Source organism: Vespa mandarinia, chromosome 11 (genome assembly GCF_050613455.1).
Source record: "Vespa mandarinia isolate Hongniang chromosome 11, ASM5061345v1, whole genome shotgun sequence".
NCBI lineage: Eukaryota > Metazoa > Arthropoda > Insecta > Hymenoptera > Vespidae > Vespa > Vespa mandarinia.
The window spans coordinates 4,520,001-4,538,862 of NC_140820.1; the positions used below are offsets into that span (position 1 = coordinate 4,520,001).

The 18,862-nt window shown below is 30.1% G+C and overlaps 1 protein-coding gene across 4 annotated transcripts in view; it reads left to right on the forward strand.

Moving 5' to 3' along the window:
- Positions 1-17,334, forward strand: part of Atet (ABC transporter expressed in trachea) — a 17,602-nt gene extending 268 nt beyond the window's left edge. The window contains exons 1-13 of one of the 4 annotated variants that reach the window (XM_085660375.1): positions 1-116; positions 552-672; positions 5,431-5,600; positions 9,817-10,049; positions 11,983-12,100; positions 12,628-12,817; positions 13,093-13,300; positions 13,484-13,660; positions 13,855-14,222; positions 14,414-14,582; positions 14,687-14,787; positions 14,937-15,092; positions 15,216-17,334. The exon at positions 1-116 is cut by the window's left edge and continues 95 nt beyond it. In XM_085660375.1, the coding sequence (XP_085516501.1) occupies positions 5,443-5,600; positions 9,817-10,049; positions 11,983-12,100; positions 12,628-12,817; positions 13,093-13,300; positions 13,484-13,660; positions 13,855-14,222; positions 14,414-14,582; positions 14,687-14,787; positions 14,937-15,092; positions 15,216-15,560 (2,223 nt within the window). In that variant the 5' untranslated portion in view covers positions 1-116; positions 552-672; positions 5,431-5,442 and the 3' untranslated portion in view covers positions 15,561-17,334. Of the gene's footprint in view, positions 117-551; positions 673-5,430; positions 5,601-9,816; positions 10,050-11,982; positions 12,101-12,627; positions 12,818-13,092; positions 13,301-13,483; positions 13,661-13,854; positions 14,223-14,413; positions 14,583-14,686; positions 14,788-14,936 lie in introns of those variants that run through there. The other 3 variants (XM_085660374.1, XM_085660376.1, XM_085660378.1) reach the window with 3 other exon arrangements.
- Positions 17,335-18,862: the final 1,528 nt, after the last annotated feature.

Sequence of the window (18,862 nt, forward strand, 5' to 3'; positions counted from 1 at the left end):
TTATTAAACTCTACCGTCATAAACAATCTTGCGTCAAAATATTAAGTGTGCTTCCTGTGTACTTGAACCAATAAGCCCACGCAAGCCCGGTGGTGGGGCTTTTATTTTTTACCTGGGTGCTTAAAAAAAAAAAGAAAAAAAAAAAAGAAAGAAATGAGAGATTGAAAAAGGAAAAAAAGAAAAAAAAAAAAGCAGAAGAAGAGGATTAGAAAAGTGGGCGAAAAAAGAGTGTCATGAATCGTGGGGTGCGTTATCGGTAACGGAGAAACAAAAGGATCTTTTGTTAAGAAGGCATCCACGATCGCTATAGTGATAGTTCGAATTTAAGTGTACCTTCGAGAGAATCGCTGCTTTGTCCGTTTCTTCTTTTTTTCTTCTCTCTCTTTTTATTTTTTTTTTTTCCTTTTCTGTTCCCTTCTTTTTTCTTTTTTTTTTTTTTTTTGTTTGTTTGTTTGTTCGTTCTTTTTTTTTCTCTCGTTTGTTTGTTTGTTCCGTGAGAAAGAAGAAAATAAAATAAATAAATAATGGGAGGATTTCTACTGCGTCGATAGGGGATTATCCAAATAAAAAGGAACAACCCGAGGATGCTTCTTCGAATTTTCTTCAGTGGGTTATGAATTCGGATATAAGGGAGAAACACCAAACCCATCAGCATCAGCTCGTCGTTTTAAGGTGAGAGAAAATATTCTTTTTTAATCCTTCTTTGTTCTTTATCATTCTCATGACCTCGGACAATACGTTCTTTATAAGTATCATCTTCCTTGATTAATGTTATTTGTAATATTCGACGAATATAATGATCGGTACATTTATCAGATCGAAATGTATATATTTCTTTTTTTTTTTTTTTTTTTTTTTTTTCTTTTTTTTTTTTTTTTTATGCGAGTAAACGTACGAACGTCTCTTGCACGTGTACATTGTACGCTTTGACTTATCTGTCTCGAGGATAAATAAACAAAAAATATCTAATCGTCGTTGGATTAAAAATTATTTAATAAATTATCGTATTATCGATAATATAAGTTCGAACGGATTTAACGAAATACAAAAGGGATTGATATCGATCTAACGACGATTAAGAAGAATAATTTCAATGATAATGTTATGAAGTGATTTTGAATGTCGAAATATTTTCGTTGAATTTTACAGAAGAAATAATAAAAAAAAAAAGTCCAATGTAAATATTTATTTACTGATGTGTAATTCCGATCGTAATACTGTACGAGTGTGTTTCTTACGTATGATTCTTTTCTTTTTTTCTTCTCTTTTGTTTCTTTTTCTTCTTCTTCTTCTTTTTTTTTTTCTTTTTCTTTTTTTTTTTGTTTTTTTTTCTTTGGTTGTAAAAATAATCCCACAAGACGCATCGAAAGCACCTACTGGTGGTCTCTATTTAGGTCGTGGCGTGTCGAGGTTCACAAGCAAGCACGCTTTTCGTTGATAATGGTTGTCCTTGTTTCTAATTTTCTTTTCTTTGGACCGTACCTCAACATTTCTCAAAGTTTTTCGACAAAAATCTTCATCCTTCTTCTCTCTTTTCCTTTTTCAAATATTAAAAATTGATACTTGCGAAATAGAAATCGAACTATTTCTATTAATCAAACTCGTTAGAATCCTTTGATGGAATATAAAACTTCATTAGTTCCATTCGTTTCATTCTTGTCTCTTTTAATAACGCGTGATCAATTTTTTATAATGATAAATACTTTATGAAAAGACAAAAATAGGGGAAAAAAAACGAAAAAAAAAAAAAAAAAAAAAAAAAAAAGAAAAAAGATCAACGAACAAGAGTGATAAATTTTATTTTTTGATATCATCATTCGTAAAATCGATAAATTATTTCTTAAACAATATTATGACTTTGTATTATTTTTTTTTAATCAATGATTGATATTTAATAAATGTAATTATCTCATAACAGATAAAATGAAAGTTAAGATATATATATATATATATATATATATATATATCTAATTTAAAACGTAGAAAATTAGATTTGTCTTTCTAAGATATATTTCTAATTAAATTCAGTGATCATACTGTTTGCTAGTTCGAATGCACATTGCACACGCGCGAATTACTGTTGCACTTGCGCACTTTAATATCTCTCTCTCTCTCTCTCTCTTTCTCACTTTCTCGTTTCCTTTCTTTTCTTTCACATGTATTCTTCGAATGAACGGATTCTCGTTTTATTTCTTTAGCAAAGAAGACGATCGATCGTCGAGCATATAAAATCATAAATAGGATCGTGTTTTGCACGCGTATCACCCGTTATCTCTCTATTACTGTTAACGAATCCAATCTGAATTGATCAAACGAGCATTTGGCGTCTCACTTCTTCCGTTCTCTTTCCCCTTCATTCTCTCTCTCTCTCTCTCTCTCTCTCTCTCTCTCTCTCTCTCTCTCTCTCTCTCTCTCTCTCTCTATCTCTCTCTCTTTCTCTCTCTCTCTCTTTCTCTTTCTCTTTATTAGAAAATAGCTACGAATTGAAATGTATGTATTCATGACGTTTAGTATAAAAGAGAAGAATTTGCGCTTTTCTATTAACTGCGACTGTGAATCGTTCGATATATCAAAATTTTACACACACAAACACACACACACAAACAAACACACACACACACACACACACACACACACACACACACACACATATATATATATATATATATATTAATTGTTATATCTTGACTTCATATACACGATCGTCAATTATGTATCTCTTTAATTGAATATATATAATTAATTGAGAAATTTCAAAAGTAAAACCTTAATCAAAATAGTTAATCGTAAATCGTATAAAATATATTATATATATATATATATATATATATATATTATTATGTAATAATATAGAGAATTTTATTTTTATAAAATCATACGTCATTGGAATATTTTGATAGTTTATTTTATGAAAATACGGCAAAAAAAAAACAAGAAGAAAATGGGGAAAAAAAGAAAGGAATAACGTTGAATGAGACAAAAAATATTCTTCTGCAACAAAACGAGAAGTATTGTAGTAAATAGAATATTTTTTCCTTTTCTTTTTTTTTTTTTTTTTCTTTTTTTCTTTTTTTCTGTTCCATTTTGTCAATACACGTTGATTATAACTAATAGAGAAGAGTTCATAGCGGTCAGGCTTGTAGTAATTTCTTGCTATGCCAATAATAAAAGCCCGAGTATTTGTTCTTCGCGATCGAGGTCACTTACTTATGTTAGATGATCGAATGACTCACGAGCGTGCAAATGTATATGTGTATACGTGAACGTATATGTGAACGTAAAAATGAAAGAAAATTATCGATTCCAAATTGCCAATCTTTCTTTTCAGACTTATTACTATTACTGTTGTTATTTTTATTATTATCATTATTTATTATTATATAATTTTTTTTTTCTTTTTTTAATATTATTCGAGTTGCGAAGAAACACGGGCATAATAACTATACTCATAAAATGTGTTGTATCATCACTACGATAAGCATTTCTGGAGCAAGTCAATTTTCATAAACCGCTATAGTAATTTGCCTTGTCGTAACATTAACGTTACATTCATTTGACGGTACAATTTGCATTGAGTATAATATGTTTGTAAAAGTAAATTAAATGGATAAAAAGGATAATTTTTTAATATGATCATATCTAAATTCCGGAATATAACAGGAATATAACAAATGATATTTAAAGCTAATTTATATATACATACATGTATATATTATATATATATATATATATATATATATATATATATTGTAATATTTTTGATTTTTTTCATTATTACATATTTAAGATCTTACCTTGAACCATTGATAAACTTCATCCTGTCGTAAAAACAAACGTACGTTCTTTATTACATGTAGCATTGACATGTCATTCGTATCACGTGTGTTTTATTGAAACGTACAATACTCGATGTGTACTCGTCTTCAAGGAAAGATTCATCGATCAATCGATTGATTTCAAACATTACTTTTTTTATTGTTACACGTAAATGAGTTATGATCGACGATGTGAAAGTTTTTTTAATTCATTGAAAAAAACCTTTCAGAGAGAGAAAGAGAGTGAGAGAAAGAGAGGGAGAGCGGAGGGGGAGAGGAGAGAGGGAGAGAGAGAGAGGGAGGGCGGAGGGGGAAAGGAGAGAGGGAGAGAGAGAGAGAAAGGAAGATGCGTGTTATTTCAATTTATTTAAATTTTATATAAATAAAATACATATTAATATCGTCGATATTGCGCATGTACATCTATCTTGTTTTTTCCAAATCTTTTTTCGTTTCTTTTTTTTTTTTATCGTAATTTCATTTTCGATAATTTAGCGAGAACATTTGTGAGAAATGCAAACTGTTGTTTTGTTTTATGGTATATGGATACATCGAGAAAGCAGAACGATCATAACGAAAACAATACTAAAAAGGATTCTACTCTTTGAAAGATAAAAAAAAAAAAAGGTGTGCAAGGTTCTCTGGCACTAGTCCAACGATTATCTTCGTCACCGTTTTCTAGCAAAACTTTGAGAATGAATGCGAATTGAGTGAAATTAAATTTTCTTTCTTTTACTCGCACCTGCCACGTGTATATATATATATATATATATATATATATATATATATATATATAATAAACAGAATATTGGAACTCAGTGTTGTGCCAAACGATTTCAATTTTCTTGGCTTTCTTATTTCAAATCGTGAAAACTCATTTAAGAATATAGTCATAGTTATATGAATGAAAAATTATCTGAGATCGCGTTTACTCGAAAATGTCAGATATAAATGAATGGATTATTTGAAAAATATAATTAATCATTCACTTCGCATATTTATCCATGTAATATCCAATTAACAATTAATTAAACTACAATAAAGCCATAGGGATCGTTATAAATTCTTAGGATAATCTGTTAACTGCTTGTATCTAACAATAGTGAATCGATAATACGATATTTACTGAATTCTATTTCTAATCTTCCGCTCGCAATTAAATCGTTTCTATTTTCATGAAAATGAGAACTCTCACGAATTTCATTATTGGATTAAACATTATTATTGTTAATCGTCGAAAATATTAAAAATATATATTTTCCAATGACGTTCTAGTTTTATATTTAAAATTTCAAATGGTTAAATGTCAAGATCATTTAATGAAGAATTGAAGAGAATAGAGACTTTGACCTAATAAATCGATAAGAATGTTTTCTAATTGAATTTATCGTACGATAGAGAGTAATTCGATAGCTAATATCAGAAAAAAAAAAAAATCGAGTGACATGTTTTCAATAATTATTCACTTTGTCCTTGACGAAGATATCATCTTCAAATATTCAATGATAAACTTTTTAAGAAAGAAAGAAAGAAAGAAAAAGAATTCTTTATATGATAACTTTGCGTGAAATCGAATAAAATAGATTTTAATTATTAATTTTCTTTCTAATTTTAGAAGCATCGGATTATGGCAGATTTGAAGAATCTCAGTTTGAGTGGGGGAGGTGGCTCGAGATATAATGGCGACGAGCAGGTACAATTTATTGCCGGTGGAAGTCATCAAGTGACAATCAGATCACCACCGCCATCTTTACATTTGGAAAACCTCAATAATGCGGTCCTGGGGTAAGTTGATTTTTTATTTTTTCTTTTTTCCCCAAGCCTCTTTCTTTCATCTCTCCCACATCAATCTTTTTTTTTTTCCCAATTGTACGAGAAATAAAAATTTGTAAGCGATATCATGTATCGTACTTATATATCAATACGTATATAATACCTTCAGTATGCTTTTCAAAGTAAATACGCGTGGGTGAGGTGCCGGTGAACTCGAATCGTAATGCAACCTATGCATCATGTTTGATAACTTCATTGATGCATTTCTCCTTTAGAGTGATTTAGCATATTTGCCTTACGTCATTCTTCACACTTCGAAAATTTTCAAGAGATTCATTATTAATATTATTTAGTCAGTTTATAAATGGGGGAAAAAAGGGGAAAAGAAAAAGGTTACGGAGAAGAGAAAAAAATTTACAATTTCTTTCACATCGACAAAATCAATTTGATATTAATGAAAAATAATAGGATATTTAAAGCTATGACAAAATATATTATCGATTCACGTTAATATTCGTGATTTTTTTTTTTTTTTTTTTCTTGGACATATAGAAAAATATATGGGTGTGTGTATGTATGTATGTATATGCGTTTGGATGGATACCTTTTGATTTTTGCTTTGCGTTCTATATCTACTTCATCGAATGTCGTTTGACCTAAATTCCATTTGCTGTTCGAGAAAAAACGTATCTTCTCTCTCTCCCTCTCTCTCTCTCTCTCTTTCTCTCTAAATTTATCTTCCTGCCTTACGTTTAGTCGAATTCGTATTGTAAACGAAGTACAGGTAGGCTTCATAGAGATCATGCAAAAGTTGCCTTTTATAAGTTTCTTATGATTACATTTTATGTTCACGATTAAAGTAGTACGTTTCTTTGATGAATAGAAAAGAAATCGTGAAAGAAAATAAAAAAGAAAATAGAGAAAAAATCATTCTGAAAGGAATGTTGTCGGTCAAACGTTTAATATATTTCGATCGAGACTAAGTCTTAAGAAAAATTTCATTTTCTATCGTTGAAATTTTTCTATCTTCTTCGAGTACAATATACTCTTTTATATCTTTTCACTATATTCTTTTATTTTACTTATATATTCCTTTCACTATAGTCCTATCGACGTTTTTCTCTGTTCTTTTCCATCTCATATGTCGAAGCAGTAAGTTCACAAACGATAGAAGAGCGGAAATGGTGGTTGGGAGAGGGACGTGGTAGGAGAAGGTGCGGTTAGAGGGGGTGATTGGGTTGGTTGGATGGGTGGAATCGTTTTCAAATATCCGCTTTATCCAATCCTCTGAGAGAATCTATGAATGAAGGACAAGCCAAGATCTCCTTCCGACACGCGAACCTTTCCCTCGAAAACGTCCGAAAGGGATTTCAAGGTCTCCATGGTTTCGATCGATTTCCCTTCCCGTTGATGGACACACTATACGAAACTAATACTTATAATACTCCTTGTTGAAACTCTTCTGTGTTTGCCAAGAATACTAAATTATTTTTTTTTATCTTGTTTGGCATTACACAAGAACACTCTGTGTATGTGTGTGTGTGTGTGTGTGATCCTGATGAAAAATCCTTTGATTTTTAGAAACGACTATTTAGCTTTTCTTTTCTTTCTTTCGTTTTTTTTTTTTTTTTTTTTTTTTTTTTTAATCAATTAATTATAAATCAATTAACATGAATAGGGAAGAGACTATTAGGTATTCGTATTTCGTTTTATCGATATTTATTGTTAAATTGAAATTGTTATGAATAAAAAGTCAAATTCTTAGAGATGACGATTAAAGTTTAATGTTTCTTATTTTTTTTTTTTCTTTTTTTTTCTTCTCGCACGATACCAATCCCGAGATATCAATGATTGATCTCTTTCAGTTAACCTTTGCCAAAGAAATTTTATTTCGACTCATCAAAGACTACGATGTTATTGTTAATCTATCGTAATTTATGATCAATGCACTCGACAAGAAATCCTTTGCAATATATTATTTATATCTTCTCATTTGTGTAGTCGTTCATTAACGATCAATAATTTGATGAGAATTAATTCTATATGTTATTTATATATCGTATTGAAGTATTTTTTTTTTTTTTCCGAACCTATTGTAATTGCAAATTTTCATCTTCTTTTCCTTCGTTATAACAACTCAAAAGTTATCTGTTATATAGATCGATAGATATTTCGAACTTATTAATTTATATATAACGAGATATCGCAGATATGTATCAAATCGTCGTGCAGATAATAAAATATTTTTCATTCTACGTTGTTTTCTTTTTTTTTCCCCAATACGAGATGTGTTCGGACGAGTTAAAAAAAAAAAAAAAAAAAAAAAAAAAAAAAAAAAAAAAAATAAACGAAAAAAGAAAATACATAAATAAATAAATAAATAAAAAAAGAATAAAAGAAATAGAAAATAGGAAAATGAAGAAAGAAAGAAAAAAAGCAAATGTTATTAGAACTGGCTTCATTATCTATAACTCCTCTCGTTTTTTCATAATAATATAATTCACTTCGGTAATTGCAATTGAGATCGTTTTATTTAATTGATCGTTAATGTTTCTACTCTAATGAAAAGTATTTTTATATAAGCTATGGCAAATTGCAACGTGATACAACATTTTTAATTTCATATGAAAGATATATATTCACTTTAATGACACGACTGATGTTTTTTCCTTTAATTTTCTTCTCTTTTCTTCGTTGAGTTACGTCGAATTTTTTATTAATTGAAAGGGATACTTCTTTTTTTTTCTTTTTTTTTCTTTTTTTGAGAACTATTCAGCGAAGATATTAAAATTTTAATCGTAGTTTCACTTGGTTACGAAAAAGAAGATAAGCATATAAAGTTAAAAAAAAAAAAAATGTTACTTCTCATTGCATGTCACTCATTTCCCCCAGAGATTATTCATGCTATTGCATAAGATTGTTCACATTGTCTGTGTACTTAAAAAATTTAAAAGATCGTGCAAACGGAAGCACGAACATCATCCGTAATAATATTTTTCTTTCTTCTACTTGTCATAGTAATTTTATATGTTTTCTCTTTGAAGTTTTTTTTCTTTCCTTTTTTTCTTTTTTTTTTTCTTTTTTTTTTTTAATACGGTTTTTATTTACTTCAATTCGTTAAAAAAAGGAAAAAAAAAAAAGAAAAAAAAAAAGATAATCATACTCCAAAATTTATCATAACTCTTATTCGTAACTTTATCATAAATCAAAGAGATTTATAAGCAGATATAAATTCTAATAAATCTTCTGACGTATTTAAATTAAGCAATCGATCGGTTTTCACTGACGGATTTAGTCTTCAATGGACCCGTGGTGTTAATTAAATTTATACAATTTTTGAAAACATTTAAACGTCATTTATAAACCACCTCCGCTCTCCCACCCCCTACCCCACTCCCCAAGAACGTTAGAATAAATATTGTAAATAAATTATATACAATATATATTTTCTCGCTTCAATTGTTGATGCAAATGAATGAAATGAGAAATATGCATTGGCCAAATTCTTTCATATAGTCGAAAATATGGAAATAAAAGTTATATATCATCGAATAGATATTAAATTAAATTCATTCTATAACATAAATTTATATTATCCGTCTAGTGGCCATTGTTTTATAGAAGATCGAAATAAGTTCCTCCATCGTTTGTCCCGTCACAAAATCCGTCGCTGTGACGTTTATCGATCTTGTTAGAATATCTAATACTATCGTCCATTCGAATGGAATATATTAACGATAATACTAATAGTAGATTATAAAATTATTTCAATTCTCAATGATTAGGGATAAGCGAAAATGAAAATTATAATGATAAAATAATATTAAATTGTAATAATATTAGGTTGGAAACTATGAGACGGGCGTTTTGTTTATTTATTTTCATTTAACGTCCGTTTCATAGTTTCCAACCTAATAAAATGATATTGACTTAAGTATAATAATAAATAATTTGAATTAAATATAATAATAAGATAAATAATAAATTTAATTATAATAAAAATATTAATGTTCGAAAATTGAACGAGAGTATTGTGCGTGTATATTAGATGATCTATTGGACGATGATGATAATGATGATGATGATGATGATGATGATTGATGATGATATATTTATGATTGTTTTCTTAAATGCATTAGCTGATGTGATTTATTTGACTCTTTTCTTTATTTTTCTTTATTTTTCTTTTTTTTTTTTTTTTTTTTCTCTTTCTTCATTCACTTTCTAGAGGCTCACAGAACAATCTTCAGTGCAGTTGCAACGGTGTCACGTCAAACGGGTCCGCAGGCACAGCTTGTACGGGAGGAGTGCTTGCAAGGAAAGTTCCAAATCATAGCGGCGCCAGTCCTGGGCAAGGAAACAAAAGGCCGGCTGTTTCACTGACGCATCTACCAAAAAGGCCACCGGTCGACATCGAGTTTAAAAATCTCGCCTACAGCGTTTCCGAGGGCAGAAAACGAGGTGACTTTATGACACTCTTCTTTTTTCATTTCTTTCGTTTTTTCTTTTTCTTTTTTTTTTTTTTTTTTTTTTTTTCAATCGTCTTAACGCTTAAGAGTAATTAATTAGTTCAAGAATCAAGATCGAATCTAATTAATTTGTAGTATTTTTTATCTTTTTTCTTCTTTTTTTTTGTTTTTTTTTTTCAACGACATGATGATTCATCTAACGTGCTTTATCATAAAAGGATCATTTCAAAAGAGGAGAGGGGGTTTATTCGTGATTACAAAGTAGGCGTTTTATAGTGACATTTATCTCACACTCATTCTCCCTTTCTTTTTCTTACTTTTTTTTCTCTCTTAGTTTTTGTCTTCTTTTCCTTCTTTTTTTCTTTTTTCTTTTTTTGCTTTTTTTTTCTTTTTTTTTTCTTTTTTTTTTCTATATCTGTTTCGTTGTAAAGTAGACGTGTCGGAATTATGTGTATAAAGTATTATATAGCTCTCTTCCCCATGATTGCTCTATTAAATTCATCAAAGTAATTGTGGCCATTAATTACAATAACTTTGAATTGAGTCAATGTGTCTTGATAGAATAAATGAACGATATTGCTGTTAATAATAATATATATTTTTTATCGTTCATATAATCGATAATTATTATTATTATTATTGTGATAATCGTAAATTCGCAAAATTATCCTTTTTAAAAATTCTTGTTACATCGATTATGTATGATACAAATACGTGAAATTTGAGATCAATGATCATGATCAAAGTTAAAATAAAATTTGGCAAAATGAGTTAGGTTAATTGAATAACAATTGTTAATTATTGTTATATCGATCGTCGAAGAAATTTTAAGTTTTCAAAAATTCATATTATATCTTTAAACCGTATATTAATATTGTCATTCATAATACATAAAACGAATAAAAATGAAACGAGAAAAGAAAAGATTTTAATAAAAATAAAAATCATTATTAATCACTCTGATTCGAAATTATTGGTCTTGTTTGTACTAATTGACGATTCTATAGATTTAAAATCGAATTAAATAAATAGATAGAACATTTGACGATGCGAATAACTCGAATAGGGTTTTACGTTGGGCCAACATGTGTGAACGACCTAGCCCGAAAGAATCGATAGTAACGTACCGGCTGGTTCCGGTTTCGGCGCAGATACACTACCGAGTGCAACCGTACTCGTTATAAAAGAGGTCATCCAGAAGTTTGACTATGTTATATACAAAAAAATATTTTTGTTTTTTTACATACACATATTTTTTACGTACACACATTTTTTACGTATACTCATACACGATATTATGTCATTCTGAAATATACGTCAATAAAAATTTTCCTTGTTCTCCCGCTTCCGAACTTCATTATTTTCGATTGACCAATTTTGAAAGTTGAAGGACAATTGAGTTTGTTCGATCACCATAAATCTAATCTCTTTATCGTAAATCACAAAGTGTTGTACCCTTTTGATTTGCAAATTATTTCCTCATGAGGATCCTTTTACTTTTTTTTCTTTTTTTTTTTCTTTTTTTTCTTTCTTTTTCTTTTTTTTTTTTTTTTTTTTTTTTTGAGGGAAGAAAAAATTCCAAGCATTGAAAGTAAGAACTGAATTAATTAAGGAAAGAAAAAAAAAAAAGAAAAGAAAAGAAAAGAAAAAAGACGAGAGGAAGTAAGAAAGTTCAAGTAATTCTTACGATTTGAATTAAGATCGAAAACATTGGAATAATCCGATAATTATTTTTAGATCGTTGATTTTGTTGAACAGCAATAAAAACAAAAAAGAAAAAAAAGAATAACTCAAAAATCGTTTATTAAAAGGATTCGTTTATTGAAAAATCGATTATTATAAAAAAACAAAAAAAAAACATTAAAATCGTTTATTAAAAACTTGGTGATATATCTTTTTTCTTTTTTTCTTTTTTTTTTTTACAGGTTACAAGACGATCTTAAAATGTGTAAACGGAAAATTCAGATCCGGCGAATTGACGGCCATAATGGGTCCTTCGGGTGCCGGAAAGAGTACTCTGATGAACGTTTTGGCTGGTTACAAGTAAGCAATATAGTTTTATCTTTGTTAAAAGAAAAAAAAAAAAAAAAAAAGAAGAAAAAAGAAAAAAAAATTAGCAAGATTTTCTTCGATCCTCGTAAAGAACGATGACCTTCTGTCTGGACGCAACGTAATGTAATAAACGGCTTACATGGTTGGCCGAACTATTATGAGAAACATATTTATCGAAGGATAACCCTTTATATACATGCTTCATCGTCTGGCAAAAATACCACTTTCTAGTGTTGACAGATAAGCCTTATCTTTACTCTCGAGTACCTTAGCTGACACGCACACATACACACACACGAATACACATATGCACATAATATAATTATATTAGACGAAGATCGTTCAATGAAAAATAAATAAATAATTTAGTTTTTAAACGAAACAAATATCTTTTTTAATCTCAACTTTTATATATATATATTAAAAAATTATATATATATATATTTTATATATATATATATATATATATATAATTTTCATTCATTCATTATTGATTCCTTTTTATTATATATTTTTAGAACATCTCATCTGAGCGGCTCGGTATTAATAAATGGAAAGGATAGAAATCTTCGAAGATTTCGAAAGATGTCCTGTTATATTATGCAAGATGATCGATTGCTTCCACATTTGACTGTTCACGAGGCCATGACAGTGTCTGCGAATTTAAAATTAGGCAAAGACATTAGTGCAACAGCAAAAAAAGTTGTGGTAAGATCGTTGAGAATTTTTTTTATTTTTTTTTTTTTTTATTTTTTTTTTTCTTTTCTTTTTTTTTTTTTTTTACAGTCATAAAATTAAAATAAGCATAGACACGCTTATACGGAAATCGATAAAATTCATTACAATATTAACGATGATCATTGATCTTTTAATACATTATACACCATCGCACTGGATAATATTCACTTTGCTTAATCGATTCTGTTGATGAGTTTCTTTTATAAATAAAAAAAAAAGAAAGAAAAAAAAATTACTTCTTACAGATCGAAGAAATTATCGAGACTCTTGGATTAAGCGACGCCAGCAATACTCAAACTCATAACCTTAGTGGCGGACAAAGAAAGAGACTGTCAATTGCTTTGGAGCTCGTCAATAACCCTCCGGTTATGTTCTTTGATGAGCCCACTTCTGGCTTAGACAGCTCCTCCTGTTTCCAATGTTTGAATCTACTCAAATCCTTGAGTCGAGGAGGTTCGTAAAAAAAAAAAAAAATGAGAGAAAAATAATTCAAAAAAGAAAATTTATCATATCTGAATTTATATTAAATTTAATCAGATATGAAATGTTCATTCATTTAAGAAATGTATAGACGGACGTTCAAAAAAAAAAAAAAAAGAAAGAAAATCCAAAATAAATCTATGTTTTTTATTTTAGGAAGAACTATCATATGCACGATACATCAGCCTAGTGCAAGGCTATTCGAGATGTTCGATCATTTGTATTTACTAGCCGAAGGGCAATGTATATATCAAGGCAATGTAGGCGGTCTCGTACCATTTTTATCATCGATGGGTCTCGATTGTCCGAGTTATCACAATCCTGCAGATTACGGTAAAAAATATTTCCTTTCAATTTATATTCCACTTATACGAGACACGTTAGATAACAAAATAGATCAGACAATTAGATAATGTAACACCTGTTTCTAATCCCGAGTTTAACGATAACGAAAGCAAAACAACAAGTAAGAAGAAAGCGATTGTTTTTTTTTTCTTCATTATTTTATTTCTTTTCTTTCTTTACAGTTATGGAAGTTGCATGCGGGGAACACGGTGAGTGCGTTCACAAATTGGTAATGGCTGTGAATAATGGAAAATGCAACAATTATCAACATCATCAAGCTGCGATAGCGGCAAGTCAAACGGTTTCGAATGATATTGCTAAGCAATCACCTACTCAAGAACAAACCAAACCAGAAGCTGGTAGCTTGATACCAAATGGTGTTGCAAAACCAGCTGCCGATGGTACGGTCATCAATATGCCAATTTCTTGCACGACTTCTTTGCTCGACAGTGCCGAAAGTATAGAGCAAAAAGTTGGCTTCCCGACCAATGGATGGGTGCAGTTTTGGATTCTCCTTAAGAGAACCTTCCTTTCGCAGTTAAGAGACATGGTTAGATTCGTCTCAATCTTTTGTCTTTCTTTTCTTTTATTTTTTTTTTTCTTCAATAAAAAGAACTAATGTCTCTCTCTCTCTCTCTCTCTCTCTCTCTCTCTCTCTCTCTCTCTCTCTCTTTTTCTTTCTTTCTCTCTTTCTCTCACTATCACTCTCACTCTCATTCTTTTTCTCTCTTGAATCTTCAGACATTAACGAGAACAAGGCTGATTTCTCACATAATCGTTGGTTTTCTCATCGGTGCTATTTATTATGACATCGGTAACGAGGCCTCGAAAGTTATGAGTAATGCAGGATGCGTCTTTTTCACGGTGATGTTTCTTATGTTCACTGCTATGATGCCTACCATACTCACATGTAAGTTAAATATTATATATTATCGGTTAGATAATAATTTGGATATTAATAAAAGTCATTTAGGTATTTATTATCTCTTAAAATATTTTCTATGATCGTTTTAGTTCCCACAGAGATGGCAGTGTTCGTGAGAGAACATTTAAATTATTGGTACTCATTAAAAGCTTTCTACTTTGCTAGAACTCTAGCCGACTTGCCCTTTCAGGTATTATAACAAAGATATAATACAATTAAGTAATTAATTAATATTGATCGTCGATGTAACTTGTATCGTATTATTACGTCTTTATTTTTTTTTTTTGTTTTTTGTTTTCTTTCTTTTTTCTTTGTTTAATTTTTATTTTTATTTTACAGATAATCTATTCCATAGCTTATGTTATGATAGTCTACTTTATGACTTCGCAACCATTGGAGACTGAAAGGTTTCTCATGTATCTAAATATATGCGTATTAACATCATTGGTATCACAATCCATCGGTTTGTTAATAGGTGCTGCAATGAGCGTCGAGGTAAGATTAATTTCTTTTAATTTAAAAAAAATTTTTTTTTCTTTTTTTTTTTTTTTTTTTTTTTTATTCTTACATCGAAAACAAATATACAAAGATACGAAAGAGTTTTTAATTATTTTACAGAGTGGGGTTTTTATCGGTCCGGTATCATCGGTTCCGATCGTCCTATTCTCCGGTTTCTTCGTTAACTTTAACGCGATACCATCATATCTAAGGTTCCTTTCTTATGTGAGTTACGTCAGATATGGCTTCGAAGGTGCCATGATATCAGTTTATGGTTACAATCGTGCTAAGCTAAAGTGTTCCGATGCATACTGCCATTTCAAGAGCCCGACAAAATTTCTAGAGGAGATGTCGATGGAGAACACTGTTTATTGGGTAGACGTTGTAGCCCTTGTTGGCTTTTTACTCGGTCTAAGAGTCGTCGCCTATTTCGTCTTAAGGCTGAAACTTCGATCTCTTCGTTGAAATCGATTAGACGACGTCGATGCTCCGATGGCAGACAATAACATGAAAGAACAAAGAAAATAAAAAGAGAAAGAGAGAAAGAGAAAGAGTGAGAGAGAGAGAGAGAGAGAGAGAGAGAGAAACGAAAGCACGAACATATTCAAAGGGATGATTCTTCGTGGCCCAAGAAAACTTTGCCTGACTTTTTTCAGAAAGAGAAAAGAAAAAGAAAAAGTAAAAAAAAAGAAAACAAAACAAATACAAAAAAAAACAAAAAACAAGAGAGAAGAGAAAAAGAAGTAAGCTCCTTCGACGTCGTTTTTACTTCCACGGAGAAGAGCTTCGATCGAGACTGGAACGGATTTTCCAATGCCAGACACTTTTTTGACATAAGCTATCCAATGATATTGTCATTAGCATTTTTATAATAAGAGAAAGAGATCTCCCACAATGTTTCTGACGTTGGAAAATGAATTATGGAAGTAAGCGATAAAAAAAAAGAGAGAGAGAGAGAGAGAGAGAGAGAGAGAGAAAAAACAAAAAAAGGAAACCACCGTTCGCGCTCTATTAATATGACATACATGTACACACATACTGTGTTGTTTCCTTGTGCTTTTGATATTAATCCGACTTTTATAATTTGACTTTCTAGAAATCGGTAAAATTGTACATGTAACAGACTCTTATTATACACACTTATTGAATACACTGACATAAAAATACAGACAGATAGATAGACGGACAGACGGACAGACAGACAGACAGACAGACAGACGGACAGACAGATAGATAGACAGACAGAGAAGAAGAATAGAAGGAAATCATAGTTTCGACTATTAGCGAAATTTAGCAGCTGTAGAGTTCATAGGCAAGACAATTAAAGTACGAAGCCTAATTAAGATTTCATCGAATTATTATGGAACTATCAGAGAAGGAGAGAAAGAGAAAGAAAAAGAGAGAGGGGGAGAAAGGGGGAGAAAGAAAAAAAAAGAGAGAGAGAGAGAGAGAGAAAGAGAGAAAGAAAGAGAAAAAGCCGATTATTACTACCAATAAAATATAACCGAAGAGAACAAGAAGACGAATCATAAATTGCGCGTAGAATTTACTTAGATATTTCTATAAAGAATGATTGTAGAAAGTGCGCATTAGTTAGGCTATTTTAATGAATCCCGTAATATAATTATATCCAAAAAAACATGCGGACTTGCAATATATTCCAAAAAAAAAAAGAAAAAAAAAAAAAGAAAAAAGAAAAAATCGGCCAGCGTTCGATCGAAGAGTCAAGAAAGTGAGAGAAAGACAATGTTCATAGCCAATTACTACTAACTCGCCAGGAGCCTTAGGCCCATTTAAGACTCGTTTCCCTCCAACGATCGCGCGTCTATCGTAATTAAATAAACGACACGAAGGAATGTTTAGATCGTTTCGTTAATTAAGTAGATTATATGTAGTTGCATATATATATATATATATATATATATATATATATATATATATATTTAACGGATCAAAACTTAGAAAAGAAAACGAGTCTTTTATTATTCTCATATTTACGCGACGACGTCGTGTGTCTCTAAAGGTGTAGCGAATAATTACGAATGGATTAATTAAGTACGTATATACCTAATTGAAAAATGTATAAAGATGAAGAAAAAGAAGAAAAAGATGAAGAAAAGGTAAATAATGATGATGATGATGATGATGATGATGATGATGATGAAGAAGAAGAAGAAGAAGGAAAAGTTGGAATGATAAATTATAAAGAAAGAAAGAAAGAAAAAAAAAAATAAAGAAACGTAAAGAGTTAAAAGATCTACACGTAAGGAGACTCCGACGACGCATTTATATTCGGCACAATTTCATATACATACCATATGTATAAAAACGTCCGTAAGGATGTATTCTCTCGATTCATATCGTGTAATTTCATTAAGAAAATAATACAAAAAAAAATGCATTATATGTACATACATATATAATGCATACATAAATGTACACGTAAGTACATACATCTTTACACACACTACACACACACACACACACACACACACATACAGACACGCGAGTTTACTTAAATATTTGTAATACGCAAGGAAAGTCGAATATAAATTGGAACGTGCTGTTTATTGTAAGAAGATCGAAAAAAAAAAGAAACCAAGAAAAAGCAAAAAAAAAAAAAAAAGAAAAGAAAAGAAAAGAAAGGAGGAGGAGGAAAAAAAAAGAAAGAAAAACTATAAAGAAACGAGAGAAAAATAGGAGAAGCTCACACTTGACCAATCACTAGCTGCCTGAGCGTTTGCTTCTTAATAAGTGCGCGAGTGCTAGCGTAAACAAGTTGCTACGATTAAAAATAATTAATTCGAAGAATCATCAAGGAAGAAGATATCCAATGATCATTGCACGTACGACGATGACGAAGACGTTGACAAATACGATAATAATGATTATGATGATGACGATGACGATGACGACGACGATGATGATGATGATGATGATGATGATGATGATCATGATCATGATCATGACGTATGTGCTGATGAAAACGCGCGTATATTTTCTTTGCGAGCATATATTCAAATGAGATAAATGCATCCTCGGTTATATTATGCATCTTCTTTTATATTTCTCTCCTATTTTTTTTTCTTTTTTCTTTTTTCTTTTTTTTTTTCTTTTTCTTTTTCTCTTCCCTCTTTCATTTCTTCTTTTTCTTTTTCTTTTCTTTTTTTTTTGTTTTTTTTTTGTTTTTTTTTTTGTTTTTTTTGCATTTTCATTTCTCTCTTAATCTAATGATATTTCGCCTTGACGATTCTTTTACGCGGCCTATATTTGGGCGATGAAAAATAAGAAAAAGAAGACAAAGACGAACGACGAGTTACTCCTGTTTCCCTCTTCGTCTTTTTCTTCGTCTATCTCTTTTTTATACATATAACAAAATAAGAAATAATTAAAACCAGTCAATAAACGAGCGAGCAATTAATGATTTCTCTTAGGAGATAAGGAGAAAGTGAGAAAAGGAAGGAGAGAGAGAGAGAGAGAGAGAGAGAGAGAGAGAGAGAGAGAGAGAGAGAGAGAGAGAGAGGAGAGAGAGAGAAAGAGAGAGAGACAGAAAAAGAAAGAAAGAAAAAGCTTTTTATTGAGATTCGGATTCATCGATCTTTCTCGCTATATTCCGATAAACACAATAAACATAAGAAAAGCATACGGTTTATTAATCATTAATTATTAGCAATTAATTATATTATTGTATTTTAATCTTTTATTTTTTCTATTCTTTTTTATTTTTTTATTTTTTCCTTTTTTTTTTCTTCTTTTTTTTTTCTTTT